Below are 17,190 nucleotides of genomic sequence, written 5' to 3'. Positions count from 1 at the left end.
CCCTCTGAGCTGCAGCCCCTGGGAGCTCCTGTGTGACCGCTGAGCATGGTGGGGAGGTGCTCCCGCGGGCACCAGGGGGCGTGGGAGTGTCCTGAGCCCAGCCCCCGCCCACGGCACCCCTCTCCTCCTCCAGGCCCCCGGCCCACCCACCTTATTTCTGCCCTGTCGCACCCACTATGCCAGCCACCGGCCAGGGCAGGGAGGCCGCTGGCCAGCCCGGACCAATCTGGGGACCAGGACTCAGTCCCCAGATTGTGTCTGGGGACCAGTCACAGAAAGGGGGCTGTGTGGGAAGGTGGGTCACGGGCCTGGCTCCGATGCCCAGCCCCTCCCTCGCTGGCCAGCAAGCCACAGAGCGCCACCTCGTGTGCTGTTATGGGGGTTTTGTCCTTTTCTTACGGACTTAACACTCGGTTGAGCACTGCGGATGTTTCCCCTGGTCTGTTTGTCTTTGAAGCTTATTTATTTACTTCCTGGATAAAGAGACAAATTTGCATGCGGTAAAATCCAGTATTTCTATCTAGCCTTCCAAGGTCCCCATCCTGAAGTTGTTTTCATCCCAAGACGTAAAAGCTAGTTAGGCTTTCTCCTAGTATAAAGCGAGCTTTGAAGGGGTAGAAGGAGGAGAACAGGTCTTGAATTTGATCCCGTTTCCCAGATCCATCCTGAGAGGGTTCACGGACCCTCAGCCTTCACCTTGTCCACTTCATTCTCAGCTCTGGGTCCAGAGGCCCTTGAAGGTGCCTATGGCTCCCTGGCGACCCGGGGCCGAGGGACCCCTGGGCATGGGGCCGGGTGAGCAGGTGGGAGCCCTGGGGGGCTGGCCTGGCAGGGAGGCCCACGGAAGGAGCCCTAGACTCCCTGCGCCAGCTGGGCCCCAGGGAAAGTCCGGTTCTTTCTGAGAACTGAAGCTTAAGCTCTCCCGACTTGGGCTGTAGGGCGTGGCCTCGCACCTGAGCCAGGTCAGCTCCCGTGGGAGTCAAGTTCATACTCTGCACGTACCGCACCCTGCCCGGTGTCTGTGCCCAGGGGCTGAGGGTTGGCTTCCCTCCGCCTGGACCGCCACCTGCCCACCGCCATTGCGTGGGCCCCAGCCAGCATGCTGTCCCCGCCAGGTGGCACGCAGAGGTAAGTTGGGGTGCGCCGGGGTCGGCACAGAGACACAAAACACGTCTCTAGTCCCTGCATATTCCAGAGACCTGGCAGAAATGAGCTGTTCTGTGTTTGTCTTTAGAAGGAAGTCATATATTGGGCTATTTCTCAAGAATAACTGCCCTGAACTCACTCTTCATTTCGGGCAGTGCGTGACCCCTCCCTGTCTTCCCAGGCCCGGCGCTGGTCCCGGCCTCTGTGGGGACGTGGGGCTCGGGGCCAAGGGGATGACGGTTTGGTGTCTGGAGTGAAGGCCTGGGTGGGTGGCTGCTGGGGGTCCGGGACCTCCTGGCTTTGTCCTTGTCCCCCCCTTCCCATGGCCAGGCCCCTGTGTGCAGCAGGAACTTCCTGGCGTTGGGGGGAGTTCCAGCCTGAGCCTCTGACACTCCAGGGCCAGATATCCACATGTATGTTTTAAGGTGCTCGCTGGAGGGTCTGAGGCACTTAGAGCAAGGTCCCCTCAGGTGCAGGCACCCGGCCCTGCCGGCTCAGGGTAGTAAGTGCTATGTTTCCCTTTGTATAAACAGAGGGAGTTGTGTTTTTTTGACAGTTCAGGTTCGGAGGGGGGACGGGTGTGTCTGGAAATGCTTTGCATTTTCGTTCTCTGTCTCATCCCACACACTTTGGGGAAACGCCGGTGCCTCTGGGCGCTCTCCCCATGGGCCCCAGACGTGGGCATGACCAGCTCTTTCCTGGGGTGAGGACAGCGGGTCCCCAGGGGCCAGCTGACACAGGGAAGGTCCAGGTGTCCCCCTCTCCGTGGAGGTGGATGTGGTCACCACCCTGAGGAGGAAGCATGAAGTGGGGACGTCACTCTATCAGCCGGAGGCCAAGCCCAGGTCCCACTGGCTGCCCGGCCTCTGGCGCACAGGGAAGGTGAGGGGCCCCAGGGGGAGCCCCCGGGAGCAGGACGCCTGGTGGGACAGCAGGGCAGTGTGTTGTGGTTCCAGGTGGCCGTCCTGGCACAGGTTTGGGCGGCGGCTGTGCTGGGTGTCCCAGGCTTACGGGTCCACTCAAAGCCCCGGGAAGAAGGGGCTGCCTGGGTCACTCGGACACGCTCGCTCACTGTCTTCGCAGCCTTCGACTTGTTTGCTTTCCTCGGATTGTGCACATGTTCAGAGGCCCCTCTCCGTTCGGCCAGCAGGCTTGGCTGGTTGACGGGTAAACTGAGCCATGGCCCTGGGGACAGAGGGACAGTCCCAGGCAGGCTTGCCTGGGGAGGTACCCTGTGGCCCTGGGCACAGGGAGGGGGTAGCCCTGGGCAAGCTTGGCTGAGCGGGTGCCCAGGGGCCCTGGTGGTCGGAGGAGCCGTCTGGAGCAGAGACACGATCTCCCCCTCCAGGGGGCTTGTGGTCTCAGCGAGCGGACTGTGATGGGTTAAGGCACAGACCCTCCTCTTTGGGGCACCCTCTGGCTTGGGTGGCATCCCCAGCGGGGACCCCGGCCCCAGGTGGCACAATCTGCCTGGCAGCTGTTGGGGTGAAAGCCCAGATCTTCCAGGTCCTGCCTCAGAGTTGCTGGGGTGGGGGGGCTCCTGAAAACCTGCGTTTCTGGTTTGAAGCCCAGCTCTGTTTCTGGGGATCGAGTATCCCCTGGAGTGCCGAGCCTCCGGTCCTGCCTGTGGGGGGGGGGGTGTGTGTCCCCGTAGGGGGGCTGTGTGACCCTGTGGGGGTTGACCTCGCAGGAGGCTGTGGCTCCAGGTCTTGGGGCCGGTTCTGAGAGTGAGGGGGACGATGCAGGGGGATCTGGGAGTAGTCTGCTGGTGCCCACCTGTGGTGGCCGCGAAGGGGGGATGGAGAGGGTCAGTGGAGCCCGGGGGGAGGGTGCAGCACCTCCTCACCGTGTCTAGAGCGTGCCGGCCCCAGTGTGTGGTCAGGTGGGGTTCGCTCTGTCAGGAGTCACCGGTGCTTTTGGGAAAAGCCTGGCTTATGCCCCAAAGCTGTCGTGGAGCCCTACGGTCTGTCCCCACGTGGTCCGTGTGCTGGCCTGTCTGCAGCCGTCATCCTGACCGAGCGCTGGGTGGGTGTCCTCTGAGCTGGCTGCCGGCCAAGACAAGGTGTCCCCTCCAGGTGTGGCCTCCTGCTGGAGGGCTGGGGACGGTGGCCCTCACGGGTTCCCAGTCCACTAGTGGACCAAGGAATAAACCAGCTGGAAGATGCCGTTCTCAGGGTGAGTCAGGCCCACACCTTCCAGAAGGCACTGTTTGGTGTGGGACTGTTTGGCTTTGTGACGGGGCCACCGTGACCTCTGTGGCTGGTGCCCTGCTGGGCTGTCTGTCCTGGCCTCCAGGCCCGGTCCCGAGCAGGGGTGGGCTGGGAGGAGGGTCGTGTCCTCCCTACACCTGGCCGTGGGAGTGGCTTGGCTCCCAGCCTCCTGGTCTGGCACCCCTTGAGGGCCAGGCCAGGTCTGCCCCAGGGCTTCTCAGAGCCACAGAAACTTCTGGGAGGGACAAACCGGGAGTGCTTTGCGAATTGTCTCGTATTTTCCCAGCATTATGGGCCGCTGGTGCCCTCTGGAGCAGCCATCCGGGAGACACATTTGGCCTCTGCAGTGAAGGTGGTGACCGCCAGCCCTCCCAGGGTCACACCTGGTGGTCGCCCACCCTGCAGGGGCCTGGAGGGCAGGGCTGCGGCCCCACCACCTCCACGGTGCCCCAGTGTATGCGGGCTCAGGTGGCCAGCACAGGAGGCCACCTTTCCCCTGGAGGCCATCCTGGGAGCTCTGGAGGGACCAGAAGGCGAATGCCTGCCCACCCGCTGTTCCTCCCATTTTCCCCCCCACCCCCTCCCCGGGACCCTGGGAGGATCTCACGCCTCTGCTGGTGGGGATGGGCAGTGCCTGCCCTGGGCCACTGAGGCGGCAGGGCTCCTGGGTCTTGCCCCCTGCGGGGCCCCCAAGGCAGACTCTGGGTCCCTGCGGAGGGGGTACTGCAGTGGGGGTGGGGCCTTCACCCCCCCCCCCCGCCCCCGCCCCCCGAGGAGGGAAGGTGCAGGCCAGGGTGGGCGAGGCTCCAGCTGTGTGACCGGATGGCCTGTCACGGAGCGTTCTAGTGGCCGGCCCGATGGGCTCTGGGCGTGAGGAGCTGGGACGCTCAGGCTGAGGACGGCTCAGGCACCAGGCCCTGCTGCGGCAGGTTGCTGGGCCAGGGCATGTGCTGTCCTTGTCAACGGCGATGGACAGGGTGTGGAGGGGCCGGGGGTCGTGCCGTCGTGGGGAGGGGCTCCCCGGGGGCTCCTCGGCCTCAGCGTGCCCGGGAGGGAGTCAGGACAGCACCCGGCTGAGGCGGAGGGGCCGAGTGCCCACCTCCCCACGGCGACGGTGACCCAGGAGCAGCACCAGCAGCCAGGGCACACTTCATGGGTCTCTCTGCAAACAGGTGTCGAAACAACCCAGGCGACACCCTCAGGTGTTTTCTGGTCTGGTCTGTCCTGCTCCGTGTTTATTTTAATCTCCTCAGTTTGTTCTTTTCTACCCCACATCTGTCTTATTTTATTCTGTATCTGTTCAGTCCTGCTCTCTCTCTCTATCCTAACCCATCCTAACCCGTCCCGTCCCGTCCCGTCCCATCCCACCTGTGGCCATGTTTCTCTGTCACGTCTTGCGGACGGTTACAATGTGGCCTTCTTTTCTTCTTCTAGAAGAAGCCCTTGGGTGGAGGGCGGCCCATGTTATTCGGGAGATGTTGGGTTTGGGTGTGTGGCAGCCCATCCCTGTTGCTTCTTGGTTCTTCTTTGAATGGATGGCTCTGTGCTCTACCCACCCTGGTGTTGATGGTGTCTTCAGCAGAGGAAGCTGTGCCGACCTGGGGGACCTGGGGTGGCCCTGCCCCCCGGCCTTGTGCTGATGCAGCTCCCAGGGGCAGCAGAGCCCAGCCTTTCAGGCCAAGTGCTTGGCTGTGGGCGGGGAGCCCTGAGTAACATCCATCCTGTCCTTGGCCCCCACCGATGAGATGCTCCGACTGTACCTGATGCCCTCAGCTTGTCCTCGTGCCTACAGTGGTACAAGGGGCTCAATGAGGGCCAGGTGAAAGGTGACGGATGCACCATGAGCAGGGATTTGGCAGGGGGGGCGGCTTTGTGTGACAACCTTGGGTCCTGCATGCGAGCCCTGGGTTGGAGCCCCAGATGGGCTGAGGGAGAGTGTGTTCTAAGGAAGCCCATTGGGTCCGGAGGCCCAGAGGACAGACGGAGGGCTTTGTGACACTTGACGGTTGTGTGTACAGGTGAGGGGGGAGGGTGCTGGGTCTTTCCAGCCCATTCTCCTGCTTCCCTCGGGCCGTGGGACCACCGAGATGGAACAGAGAGTGTGGCCGGGCAGGGGGCTGGGTGTAGCCCGGGGCCTCCTGTGCATTCTGTGGGGCTGAAAGTCAGCTCCCCGGATTAGGGTCAGTCCTGTTTTTTCTAGATTTTCGCTGAAACTGGCTGACTACTGGATGACCATCAGGCATTTGGTTCTGTGTCCTTCTTCAGTCCCACTGAGGCCAGTGTCTGTTTATAAGGAAAGGTCAGCCGGAACGGCAGGTGTGGGTGTGTGTGGGTGTGTGTATGTGTGTAGGTGTGTGTGTGGGTGTGGGGGGTGTGGGGGAGGGTGGGAACGAGTAATCCGGATGTAAAAAACCCATTTCCGTCAGCCCCCCTGTGAGTCTCCCTCATAGTAAGCAAGCTCGCCAGACCAGAAGCTCCTGAGCTGGAGGTGGGATGTGCGATGCTGCTTTTATCCGTGATTTGAGTCTCGTGTTGGTTCTTACCCACGTGCCTGGGACTTCTCCCTGAGGGACCTGGGAGCAGACCCACCTGGGGCTCGGGGGCCTGGGGCCTTGAGCTCTCCCACGGGTGCCCCCCGGGACTGGACCAGGGCCACGTCTGGCAGACGGCCAGACTGGCTCTCGGGCCTCTGCTGCAGGGGTTCTGGTGCCACTTGCTGGGACTCTGTGGCCTCTAAGAGCAAAGCCTGACCGAGAGCCTGCTGGCCCCCCGGATGCCACGGGACACCAGCCTTTCATGTTCCCGAGGCGGGCAGCAGGTCCACCACCTGGATGCTGGGCACTGAGCTCCACCCCAGGCATTCCGAGGCAGGAAGGTTGAGACTCTGGGAGTTGTCCTGTGAGCAGCCCAGGCCAAGCCCCCAAGGAAAGGGAGGTCCACAGAGACCTTTGTGCCTGAGCGGCAGGCACTGGGGGGTGGGGGGGGGGGGGATGTAGGAAGCCCCTTTCAGCTAAAGGCACTTGGGAGCACTGTCACGTGGTAATCACTTCCAGCTATATTTATTTGTTCCCACAATTACTGGCTTTCAAAAAAGTTTTTTTTGCCATCTGAACACTTTGAAAATATTTTTAAATAGGTTTTTTTTATCACTTTAAACAGTTTTATTGGCACGTAATTCACATAGCAAACAATTCACCCATTTACCGTCGTGCAGCCACTGGGCTCTCCGTAGAGAACGCGCGTCTGTGTGTCGGACACACAGGCCACAGAGGGGCTCCCGGCTCCCCATCTGGCGCTTGGCAGCAAATCCCGCCCACCCGCGGCCCTGAGGGTGGGCCACCTGGCACCCTGGCGGCTCCAGAACCGTGACCCGGCGGCCCCCGTGGGCGTTTGGACCACAGGTTCTTTTGGCAAAAGAAGAGCCTCTCTTGAGTGTCCTCTCTGAGGACTGTTTGTTCTAGTCGGACAGCTGTGAGAAACAGGCCAGTTCTTGTCGCCTCAAGGCCAAAGGGGAGAATTTCGAACAGATGGTCAGCGTGTGACAGAGCTTCATTCAGCTCCTCTGCAAGGGACCAGCAAACACACCGTGTTTGCAGAAGGGAGTTTATGTGGTGGCACAGTGGGGTCTGTGAGATCGCGAGGGTAGAGACCAGCCTGGGTAGTATCCCGTGTGGGCCTTGCCCAGTGGGAGCTAGAGTGTACATGGGCTGTAAAAGCACTGTGGCTTCATCCACACTCAGGTACGAGGGGAACCCCCCCACCCCCCGGGAAGGCCTCACGGGTTCCGGAGAAATGGCATGACTGCTGTGCGGGAACCCCAGGGCCCTGGAGCCCTGGGACCACAGTGAGGCCTTCTAGAGCTGGGAAAGCTTGTCGCTTCTTTTGTGGGAAGGGGACAGGGTATGCCAAGAAATGGTCAACACCGGTGTGTGCGCAGTGTGGATGGAGCCAACGACTCTAATTCGGCCGTCTCGCGCGAGACCACACTCCCGGGCGGGAAAGGGGACGCAAGAGGCAGCAGGAAGAGGGTTGTTCAAAAAGCTGCAGTCTCGAATCACAGCGGACCTGTCAGTGTGAGCTCGTGAGCGATTCTGCCTCGACATGTGCCGTTCTAGCTTTGTCGCCCCTGAAACTACGACCTTCCCTGAGCAGTGAACACCCCAGCCCCCAGATTATGGTCCCTAAAGACCGTCCCTACCAGGGGGACCAGGGTTTCTTGGAGATGGGGCTGGCTCCAGGCCCAGGCCGGGAGGCGAGCAGGACAGGGCTGGAGCGTCCTGTGTCCCAGCCAGCACGGATGCAGCGCCAGGGGCACCAGGATTCTGGAATGAAACAGTGGCGCCCAGTAAATGGGCAGCATGGGAGAGAGACTGGAAGTGACAGCCACGATGTACAAAGAATGTTCTTCTTCTAGTGATAAGCACCCAGAAATGGGACTTGGACGAATGTTTCATTTACAGTGGCAAGAAAAACTAGCAAATCAAAATAAATACAACGGGAGGCACAGGACCGACGTCATGAAAACAGCCAGAATGTGTTGAGAGCGTCCAGGTTGACCGTCTGATTGAAGGGTACAGAGCTTGGACATACAGACGGAGGACGGACGGACACAGTGCTTCCCGTGGCGTGGCAGCGTTGTAACGATGTCCCTCTTTCCAAACTTGCACCAACGGCCCCCCCCAATCTCCCTTCCTGGGCTTCTGGTGTCCCCCAAGTTCTGCCCTGTCCACTGAGGGCTCCGCTGGGCACCTTTCCGCTCTTGACCCCGGCCGTGTCCTCCCCTTGGGGTCCCCACCCCTCTCCATCTGGGAGGTCACTGATGCGTTTCTTCCCTGTTTGTTCCCTGGCTGGGCCACAGTGATGGCCCTGTGGGTGGGGACAGCGTGGCCCTCTGGTTAACGCAGCTCTGGGTCACAGGCCTCTTTTGCATCCTAGCGTGGGGCCCTGGGCGAGGCTTGTGACTTCCCTCTGCCCAGTGGCTACCAGCGATGACCCATGGGGACACCACGGGGTAGAGCACGTCGGGTGCTGGGATAAGGGGATCCGTGGTGCCTACAGGATAAATTGCTGGTCACAACCTGGCTGGGCAAAGGCCCTGCGCATTTTAATCCAGAGTTCCCAAGAGGCGGTGCCAGTCAGGACACCAGTGACAGGGAGGGAGGGACAGCCTTGGGCTCGCCACACCTGCCACGTTTAAATGTCGCCCGTTTGGAATTTATTCTCATCCGTGGGGTGAGGGAAATCCGGCATAAGCCTTTTCCAGAGCTAGCTAGCCAGCTGCTCACGCCATCCACCGCTGCCTCCCTCCCCCCCCTCCCTGGAAAGCTCCCTCACCCCCCACCCCTCCCCTGGGCTCCTGTCCTGCACTAACACCAAGGAGCTTCAGAGAGAGTGGTTTTCTATGCCTTGCAGTGGAGACCCCGTGTCCCTTATAATTACTGCTTAGAATGTTCCTGGCTATTACTGTATGACTTGCTTCCCTTTGAACTCTAGAATTGACTTATTATTAAAGATTCTCTTCTGGGAATTATGTTAAACTTTGAGCGTGTTTGATGCGGAAATCTGGTCACCTCCTTTGTCCCAGGATGGGGGTGTGCCGGCCACTGCCGAGCGGGGGTGAGGGCCTCCTCTTTGCTCCTGTTTCAGCCTCGGGGCCAGGGGGCCCTGACTGGTGGGCCACGCGTGGATATAGCCACTTCTCCTCCGAGGAGTGCAGTGCCCCCCCGCCCCCCCGCCCCCGTTCCCAGCTTGTCACACCCCTGTGTACCCTGTGGAGCTTTATGTGAAAGCCCCAGTCTGAGCAGGAAGTTCCTCCCTATGTGCTCTCCAGATGCTAAGCTCGTTGAGTCCAGATGTGGCACCCAGTTCCCTCATAACCTGTGAGCTGACCTCCTTCAAGGCCGAGGGCCCACACGGCAGAGCCCCCTCCCCCCGCGCCCCCTCTGGCCACCGCCACGCCCTCCACTTCCCCTGCTCAGAGGCCTTTTGGGTACCGGCTACCCCTCCAGGGAGCCCCTGGGACAGTCTGCCGACCCAGGCACAACCTGTTGGGGACACTCAGGCCCCCCAGTTAGGCTCCAGGAAGAGACCCCCTCTGTCTTTTTCCTTTCAAGCCCGGGGAAGTATGAGGCTCAGCCTCTGAGCACAGGTCTTGTCCAAGGGGAGGCCTGGGGAGCTAGCTCCCTTGTGTACAGGGAAGCGGGTGGGTGGGGAGCGCACTCTGGGGGAAGGCTGAGGAGCTGGGAACAGCCTGGAAGGACGGCTGTGAAATCTTCCCGGCCACATCTGCAGACAGGGGCCAGGCAGCCGCCTGTCCTGGAGTCGAGGATCTGGGCTGGGCGGCTCCTCCCGGCTCGCCCCTCTTGGAGTTCAGAGTCCCAAGCTCTGTGCTGTCGTTGGCAAAGCCCAGGAGGGGACACCGGGGTCCTCTCTCCGACAGGTCAGGGCACGGAGCTAATCTAGTCAGTCACCACTAAACCGCGTGTGTCTCCCATCAGACGGCCGGGCCACAGGCCGGGCGTGACGGGCAGAGCTCGGAAGAGGCTGCAGCCCCTCTTGGTGGCTCTGAAAGGACCCTGACTCCGGCTGTCTCGGGTGGAAGGAGAGACCCCGGCCTCTCCCTGCCTTAGCTCCTGTCCGCAAGGTGCCGTCCCCGTCGAGTGAGGAGGTCCAGGCTGTTTTCGGCTGTGCAGACACAGCGGGACAGCTCGCTATCAACTGCGGCTGAAAATACCTCGATGCAAATGGACATTTCTAGTGCACAGGGGCTGAAAGCATTAACAGGCACCAGAACGGGCATTTATCGGTCTGATGTCAGGAACATGATTGCAGACCAGGGCCCGGTGAGGCCCTGAAGACGGTTTTCCCGCCACGTTGCTGCATGCCTACGGGTGGCCGGCCGCAGCTCTGTGTCCGGGGCCACCTGGGTCGTGAATTCTGTATGCAGAACCTGACGTCAAGTGCTGTCACCTGAGTGCTGCGGTGAACAGAGGCCTGACTTCCGGGTGGCTCTGGGCCACCTTGCTGCTGGCCTGGCCACCTGGGTCCTTGGCCACTAGCCAGGTCACGTACTTCCTCCAGAGATGTGTCTGCCTCCGAAGGCAAGCCCAGCTCGGGCCCAGGCTGCAGCCCACCGTTCCCAGAGATTTACAGAAATATAGCCGTATAGACACCCACCACCTTCTCCCTGTCCCCCCACTACAGAGGCTGTAAACACCGAGGAATGCTTTCTCAGCAACCCCTTGCAACTGGAGGTGACCATGTGACTGAATTTTGGCCAACAAGGTGGAGGTGGAATTTTGCTAGGGGCTTTAAGAAGGTGTCTGCCTCTACCATGGCTGGCCCTGCCCCTTCTCCCTTCTTGCTGATCCAAATGTTGATGTGATGTCTGGAGCTTGGCAGCCATATTGTGACCATGAGGCTACAAGCCGGGAGAGGGAGAGATGTCAACATCCTCAATGTGGTGGGGCTAAGTCTGCCAGAAGCAGCAGCCTCCCCTCTCCAGACTTCTGGATCGGTGAGGAGAATCCACCATTGTTTTCTGACTGGGGCGCTAAGTTATATGGCATTTTTATCCTGATGTGCAGATGTGTGTCACAGCCCCAGCAATTCCTGACTCCTTTTCCAGCCACGGGCTGGCATCTCTGCTTGGGTGTCCCAGCACATTTCATATGCAACAGATTTGCTCCCCCCACCTTCCAAACGTGTCCCTGCCCCGCTGCTCTCTCTCTCCTCCATCCCACGCCGCTCTTCTCTTGTGGGGCCCCTCCCCTCCCCCAGTGGTGGAAAATCAGGACGTCCCACCTCTCAGACCCTCTCTTGATGCGCCCGTGGGGGTGCGAGCTCAGGGGTCTATGGCAGGCCAGACTCCCAAGGATCCCTGCTGAGGGCTCATCAGCTGGCCCCTCTCGCTGCCCCCCTCCCCAGCTTCTCCTGGCTTCTGAGCAGCGGAAGGGTGCAGTACGGGGCCAAGAGGGGGTAGAGTTTGATGATTCAGGCCCTTCCTGGGTCTCAGCCCCCACCCCAGAGGCCCCATGGGGTGGGCGCAGGTAGGTACTCGATAGGAGCTGATACACGGATGACAGGGGTGGGGGGTGGAGGGGGTGGTGCCGGCCCCACCCATGCCCCTGAGGGGGGCTGAAGGGCTCACTCTGCCCCACAGGTGCTTCCAGGCCATTCTCCTTCTGGCCCTGATCGTGTTCCTGCTGGCTGGCTTCCTGCACAGGGATATCAGGCTGTTCGCACCGTGAGTTCTGTGTTGGGTGCCCCATGGTTCGGACACTGCCCCCTCCCAGAGTCGTGCCTGAGACCCCAGGCTGTCCACCTCTGGGTGGCATCCAGCACTGGCTGGTGACCATTCCTTTCAGGGATCCTATAGCCCTCTGGAGCCCTCCCAGTGTCTCCTGTGGACAGTGAGCTGCCCAGCCTCTGGGGAGGGCTCGGGGAGGACGGGGGCGGGCCTGGGTGTCGGGCAGAGCCGCTGTGTGCAGAGGGTGACCAGGTGCTGGGAGGCAGGGCCAGGGCCCGCGGTAGGTCTGGGACGGCCAGGCCCCTGTCCCCCTGCCTGCCAGTGGTTCGTCCTCTGTGAAGCCAGGTCCTCAGGGGTGGTCACCCAGGTCCAGGGCTGGCCACTGGGAGGTCTTGTGGCTCCAGGCCTCTTCTCCCTGACCCTACCACCTCTGGTTGGATCTCCCCAAGGGGCACCCAAGCTGCCCGGGTCTCTGCTGGCCCCCCCGTTGTACCCAGGGCTGGCACAGCTTCTGGATCCCGTCCGCCCCCCCTCCCCCACTATCCTGGGTTATTCTTACCGGTCACGCACTCGGGCACGGAAGGTGCCCGCTCTCCAGGCTGGTCACAGCTGGGAGGTGCTGTCATGGGATCACGAGAGAGGCCACCAGTGTCCATTCTGGCCCTGCAGTCAGGCTGGCCGGTCCAGGCATGAAGGGTCAGCCAAGAAATGCTGGGTGTGGTGTCCAGTCCACAGGGCCAGAGCCATGCTGGGTGCCCTGAGAACCAAACAGAAAGTTGGGAGGCAAAAGAAAGGGTGCCAGGGCCTGGGGACTGAGCTGTGGGATGTGGGGGGACAGATGATGTGGCACTTAGGGAGCAGTCAGGTCCGTGCCAGTGGGCCCTCTGGGGTTGCAGGGTTGGGGTCTCTGGTGGGTGGGGGGCACAGGTTTTGGTGTTGCTGTAGGGAAAGTGTGGGTTAGGGGATCTTGGGTTAGGCACAGCTCGGTGGTGGATGGTCTGAGGGTCTCCAGGTTGTGGGGTTGGGGGTCTCTCTGGGCGGGGGGCCCGTGGGCCCTCCCTGGTTGACATTGGCTGTGCTCTCCTCCCAGCCTGCTCGGGGGCCAGGCCGAGGGGCCACCCATCATCAACGTCATGTTCCTCAAGACGCACAAGACCGCCAGCAGCACGGTGCTCAACATCCTCTTCCGCTTTGCGGAGACGCACAACCTGTCGGTGGCGCTACCCGCCGGCTCTCGCTTTCACCTGGGCTACCCCTGGCTCTTCCTGGCGCGCTACGTGGAGGGCCTGGAGCCCCCCGGCCCGCAGCGGCATTTCAACATCATGTGCAACCACCTGAGGTTCAACCTGCCGGAGGTGCGGGGCGTGCGGAGGAGGGCAGAGGTGCAGGGGGTGAGACGCAGCCCCAGGCACTTTGTGGCTTTGAGGTGTGACCATGGGGTGGGGGGTGGGGGTGGCCTGCACGCTGGAGAGACTAAGGCTCTGGGTGTGCGTGCGTGCGGACCTCGCCGGAGCCTCACACGGGGCCGGACGAGGCCTGCCACACACCTTGCTCCCCTCCCCTGCTGACGGGTGCCTGCAGTTGCTTTTGGAGTCGGATGTGGGCACCCTCGTGGCCTGCCGCCCTCTCCATCTGCGTCTCTGGACTCCCACTCTTGGTCCCCAAACCCACCGACCTCTCCCTCCCCAGGACCTTTGCACCTGCTGCCCCCTTTTGAGGGGGCACTCTTCACAGCTCCTCCTCAGGGTATTTAAAAATGTTTTCTTAAGGTTTATCTTTGAGAGAGGGAGAGAGAAAGGCAGAGTGTGAGCAGGGGAGGGGCAGAGAGACAGGGAGACACAGAATCGGAAGCAGGTTCCAGGCTCCCAGCTGTCAGCACAGAGCCCGACGTGGGGCTCGAACTCAGGAGCCATGAGATCATGGCCTGAGCCGATGTCGGACGCTCAACCCACCGAGAGCCACCCAGGCACCCCTCGGATCTCCGTTTAAAGGTCGTCACTTCCTCCCGCCGGCTTCCCTGACCTGCCTTCGGAAGGCTTAGCGGGGGGGGGGGGGGGGGGGGGGGGGGGACGACGACAAGGAGAGGGGGCGGGGCCCCCGTCGAGGTCTTTCGGATCCTTCTGGACAACGGCGGCCGGCGGAGGGTGCGGGCAGGGGAGCGAGGCGGCCCCGGGTGCCCCGGCAGAGGAGTCACCAGCCCTTCCCGTCATGTCTCCAAACAGGTGCAGAAGGTCATGCCCAACGACACTTTCTACTTCTCCATCCTCAGAAACCCCGTCTTCCAGCTGGAGTCCGCCTTCGCCTACTACAGGAAAGACGTGCCCGCCTTCCGGGCGGCGGGCAGCCTGGACGCCTTCCTGGCCGCCCCGCGCACCTACTACCACCGCGGCGCGGGCCTGCGCAACGCCCCCGCCCGGAACGGCATGTGGTTCGACCTGGGCTTCGACAACGACGCGCCGGCCGACGACGCGTACGTGCGCGCGCGCCTCGCCGACGTGGAGCGGCGCTTCCAGCTGGTGCTCATCGCCGAGCACTTGGACGAGTCCCTGGTGCTGCTGCGCCACCTGCTGCGCTGGCGGCTGGACGACGTGGTGGCCTTCCCGCTCAACTCGCGCAGCCCGCGCAGCGTCGCCGGCCTGTCGCCCGAGGCCCGCGCGCGCGCCCGGCGCTGGTGCGCCCTCGACTGGCGCCTCTACGAGCACTTCAACCGCACCCTGTGGGCCCGCGTGCGCGCCGAGCTGGGCCCGCGGCGCCTGCGCTCCGAGGTGGCGCGGCTGCGGGCGCGGCGGCGGGAGCTGGCGGCGCGGTGCCTGCAGGACGGCGAGGCCAAGAGCCTGTCGCAGATCACCGATCGCCGGCTGCGCCCCTACCAGTCGGGCGTGGCCGACATCATGGGCTACAACCTCCGGCGGGACCTGGACAACCAGACGCGGCAGATGTGCCGGAGGATGGTGACGCCCGAGCTCCAGTACATGGCCCACCTGTACGCCCGCCAGTTCCCGGGGAAGCCCCCCAAGAACATCCCCTTCCTGGAGGACTAGAGGGACGGGGTCGGGCCCCCCGTGTGACTGCAGCCCCCTACCGTCATGGCGGGGAGGCCGTGGCACCAGTTCATGCGGGGGCGGGGCGGGGGGCGGGGGGAGGGGGAGCTCCCGCAGCAGCCCCTCTTTAGGGTGAAGACCCCTGTGAAGGCACCCACCCGGGATCCATCCTCCTGGAGGGGCCTTTTCGGTGAGGGCCCCGATCTCGGACAGTAGGGACACCTGGTCTGATGGCATGAACCTGTTCGACAGAATCCGCTCGCATGTTTAATTAGACGTCAGTACACCGCCCCACGAAGGAACACACAGGGACACGCGGCCCATCAGAGCGCATGCCAGCACGGCCGGGGGAAGGAACCACTGGACACGTGAACCATCAGAACTGGAACTCAGAGAACCCAGAGGGGCTTGGGCAGCAGGGCCATGGGTCCCTGAGGGAGCCCAGAGTGGCTCCCTGAACTTGCCGGTCACAGAGACACTTGTGCGGCACTTGGATAACAGGCCCAGGAAACTGGTATGAGGCAGCGAGTCTGGAATGTTCAGCTTCCCATCTCTTTGGCTGTATGAGGTTTCTTTCCAGCTGAAGAATGGCTTCAGGTCGAGAAATGTGCAAACTGTGTATAAGACGCGTGGTTTGGCCGGAGCACGAGGTGGGGGTCAGTCCTGCAGCTCCCTGTTGGGACAGCCCCCCGGAGTGTCTGCCGCAGGAGCCCCCCCGGCTGGCGGCACCCTCCCTTGTGCCGGAGACGCCCTCGGGTGCAGCGCCAGAGGGGGGCGGCTTCCAGGCACCCCTGTGTGCCACCCGTGGGGAGGGACTGAGGACCCCCTGCCTAGCAGGACAGGATCCCTGGCTGCCCCGGGGCCCAGTGCTTAGGGCGGGGTGCACACTGGAACCGGATGCCCCGTGTCCCGAGAGAAGCGGGGTGCCTGGGGCAGCCAAGAACCAGAACTGCTCTCACACGCTCAGCCGGGAGGCTCAGCCTGGCCTGTCCGCCGGGTGCCCGGGGTCTTCTTCCTTCCACGCCGGGGTCCTCGGCCCAAAGTCCCCAGTTGCCTGGCCGGGAGGGGGTGGGGGGCACCTGTGGAGGGGGCGTGGCCGCACTTTTCAGGGGGTCAGCATTTCGCAGAGACACCCAGCCATCAGAACAGGCAGCAACTACCTTGGACATCAGTTTAATGGGAAATTTAAGAATAATGAATCTTCAGTGAGATTAGAGGACATATTGCAGAGATTTTTGAGAGTAAAACAGGATATCAGAAACTGAAAACCTGACTTCCCCAAAACTGCACAGAGACAGTAAAGACCAGAACGGACGCTGCAGAGAGCCAGGGGCAGTGGGGACCGTGGAGGGACGTCCTGGGGGAACGGAAGGGAGACCAGATGCAGAGTGAGGGATTTATAGGTAAGAAACTATAGCCACACAAAGAAATGAAAATATTACCCCCATTTGAAGACAGACTCAAATTGGGTGCCCTGGGCGTCAGGCAGGCTCCACCAGTTAGCCTGGGCCAGCGTGCCTGTCCAGGGTGAGGACAGACATGCCTTGTCTTGTCCCCAGTGCCAGGACCACAGAAGGGGGTCTGTTCTCAGCATGCCCATCAAGAATGCAAAGTAATAATAGGAATTCAATGATGTTTGCTTTTGCCCTTGAGGTTGGCAGGAATGTAAACTGGTTCTGTCTCTTTGGAAGGAAATTCAGGGGTACTTATTACAAGGTAAAGTGCATGTGGTCTGTAACAAAAAAAACACGGAAAACCATCTGCTCAGGAAATCCATTCAAAAGGGGTATTTAAAATGCTTGGGTCTGTAGCCAATAAAAGTGGGGAGCACAAAGCCAGGCAGAAAATCCCTTTGGGGGGGGATTTCAACGCCTTTGTGATGCTGGGGTCAGGGTGGGGGCAGGGGGGCAGTGATGGCCGGCTGTGGGCTGATTTTTCAGGAGAGGCTGGAAATACAGGTTTTCATGTAAAATCTCCATGTTTTGTTAAAAACCTGCTGGCGTCTCACTAAAACATTATGGGGTCGGGGAGGATGGGTGACCAGGTGGAGGGAATAAGAGGCACAAACGTCCAGTTAGGGAATAAATAGCAATGAGGGTGAGGGGCACAGCACAGAATGCAGTCAGTCCTGTGATAATGTTTGCAGATGGGAGTGAGCATTTTGTAATGCATATAATTGTGTCCCAACCTGAAGCTAATATAGTGTCATATGTCAACTACACTTCAATTAAAAAAAAAAAAAAACAGAAAAAAAAAAACCACACCAGAAAACAAAACAGAACCCATAGATCTCTTGTTCTGTTTCTAGAGGAAAGATCGTTGTCACACATGAAAAACAGCTGGTTTTCAGATGAATACACGTGAAAGATTATTAACGGCTTACTTAGAAAATCTCTATGAATAAAAGTTTTCCAAACGGTGAATTATTTACTAAGCACTCCTTGGTATCGTTAAAAAAATAAAAACAACCCGCAAAGTACCCGAATCCCAAATCCTTACGCAGAGGGAAGGAGGCCTGTCCAAGAGTCTCCTCCTTCCAAGGCCC

At 61.1% G+C, this 17,190-nt stretch overlaps 1 protein-coding gene across 2 annotated transcripts; it reads left to right on the top strand.

Moving 5' to 3' along the window:
- The first annotated feature begins 165 nt into the window (after window positions 1-165).
- Window positions 166-14,737, top strand: GAL3ST2 (galactose-3-O-sulfotransferase 2). 2 transcript variants are annotated; one of them, XM_060624433.3, is made up of 4 exons: window positions 166-1,128; window positions 11,518-11,601; window positions 12,695-12,959; window positions 13,827-14,737. In XM_060624433.3, the coding sequence occupies exons 1-4, from the start codon at window positions 1,100-1,102 to the stop codon at window positions 14,643-14,645; spliced, it is 1,197 nt and encodes a 398-aa protein (XP_060480416.2). In that variant the 5' UTR covers window positions 166-1,099; the 3' UTR covers window positions 14,646-14,737. The 2 variants fall into 2 exon arrangements, with proteins under 2 accessions (XP_060480416.2, XP_060480415.2); XM_060624432.3 differs by lacking the exon at window positions 166-1,128 and having other exon boundaries at window positions 11,338-11,601.
- The last annotated feature ends 2,453 nt before the right edge of the window (window positions 14,738-17,190 follow it).

Source organism: Panthera onca, chromosome C1 (assembly GCF_046562875.1).
Source record: "Panthera onca isolate mPanOnc1 chromosome C1, mPanOnc1 haplotype 2, whole genome shotgun sequence".
In the NCBI taxonomy this organism is placed as follows: domain Eukaryota; kingdom Metazoa; phylum Chordata; class Mammalia; order Carnivora; family Felidae; genus Panthera; species Panthera onca.
Note: the sequence above shows the minus strand (reverse complement) of the source record. Positions and strands in the feature narration are given on the sequence as shown.

Excerpts from the sequence above, each read along its gene's own strand:
- GAL3ST2 (XM_060624432.3), top strand. The coding sequence starts at position 11,477 with ATGCCCCTGAGGGGGGCTGAAGGGCTCACTCTGCCCCACAGGTGCTTC. Across the intron at positions 11,602-12,694 it reads GATATCAGGCTGTTCGCACC|CCTGCTCGGGGGCCAGGCCG; the intron begins GTGAGTTCTGTG and ends CTCTCCTCCCAG. Across the intron at positions 12,960-13,826 it reads TGAGGTTCAACCTGCCGGAG|GTGCAGAAGGTCATGCCCAA; the intron begins GTGCGGGGCGTG and ends GTCTCCAAACAG.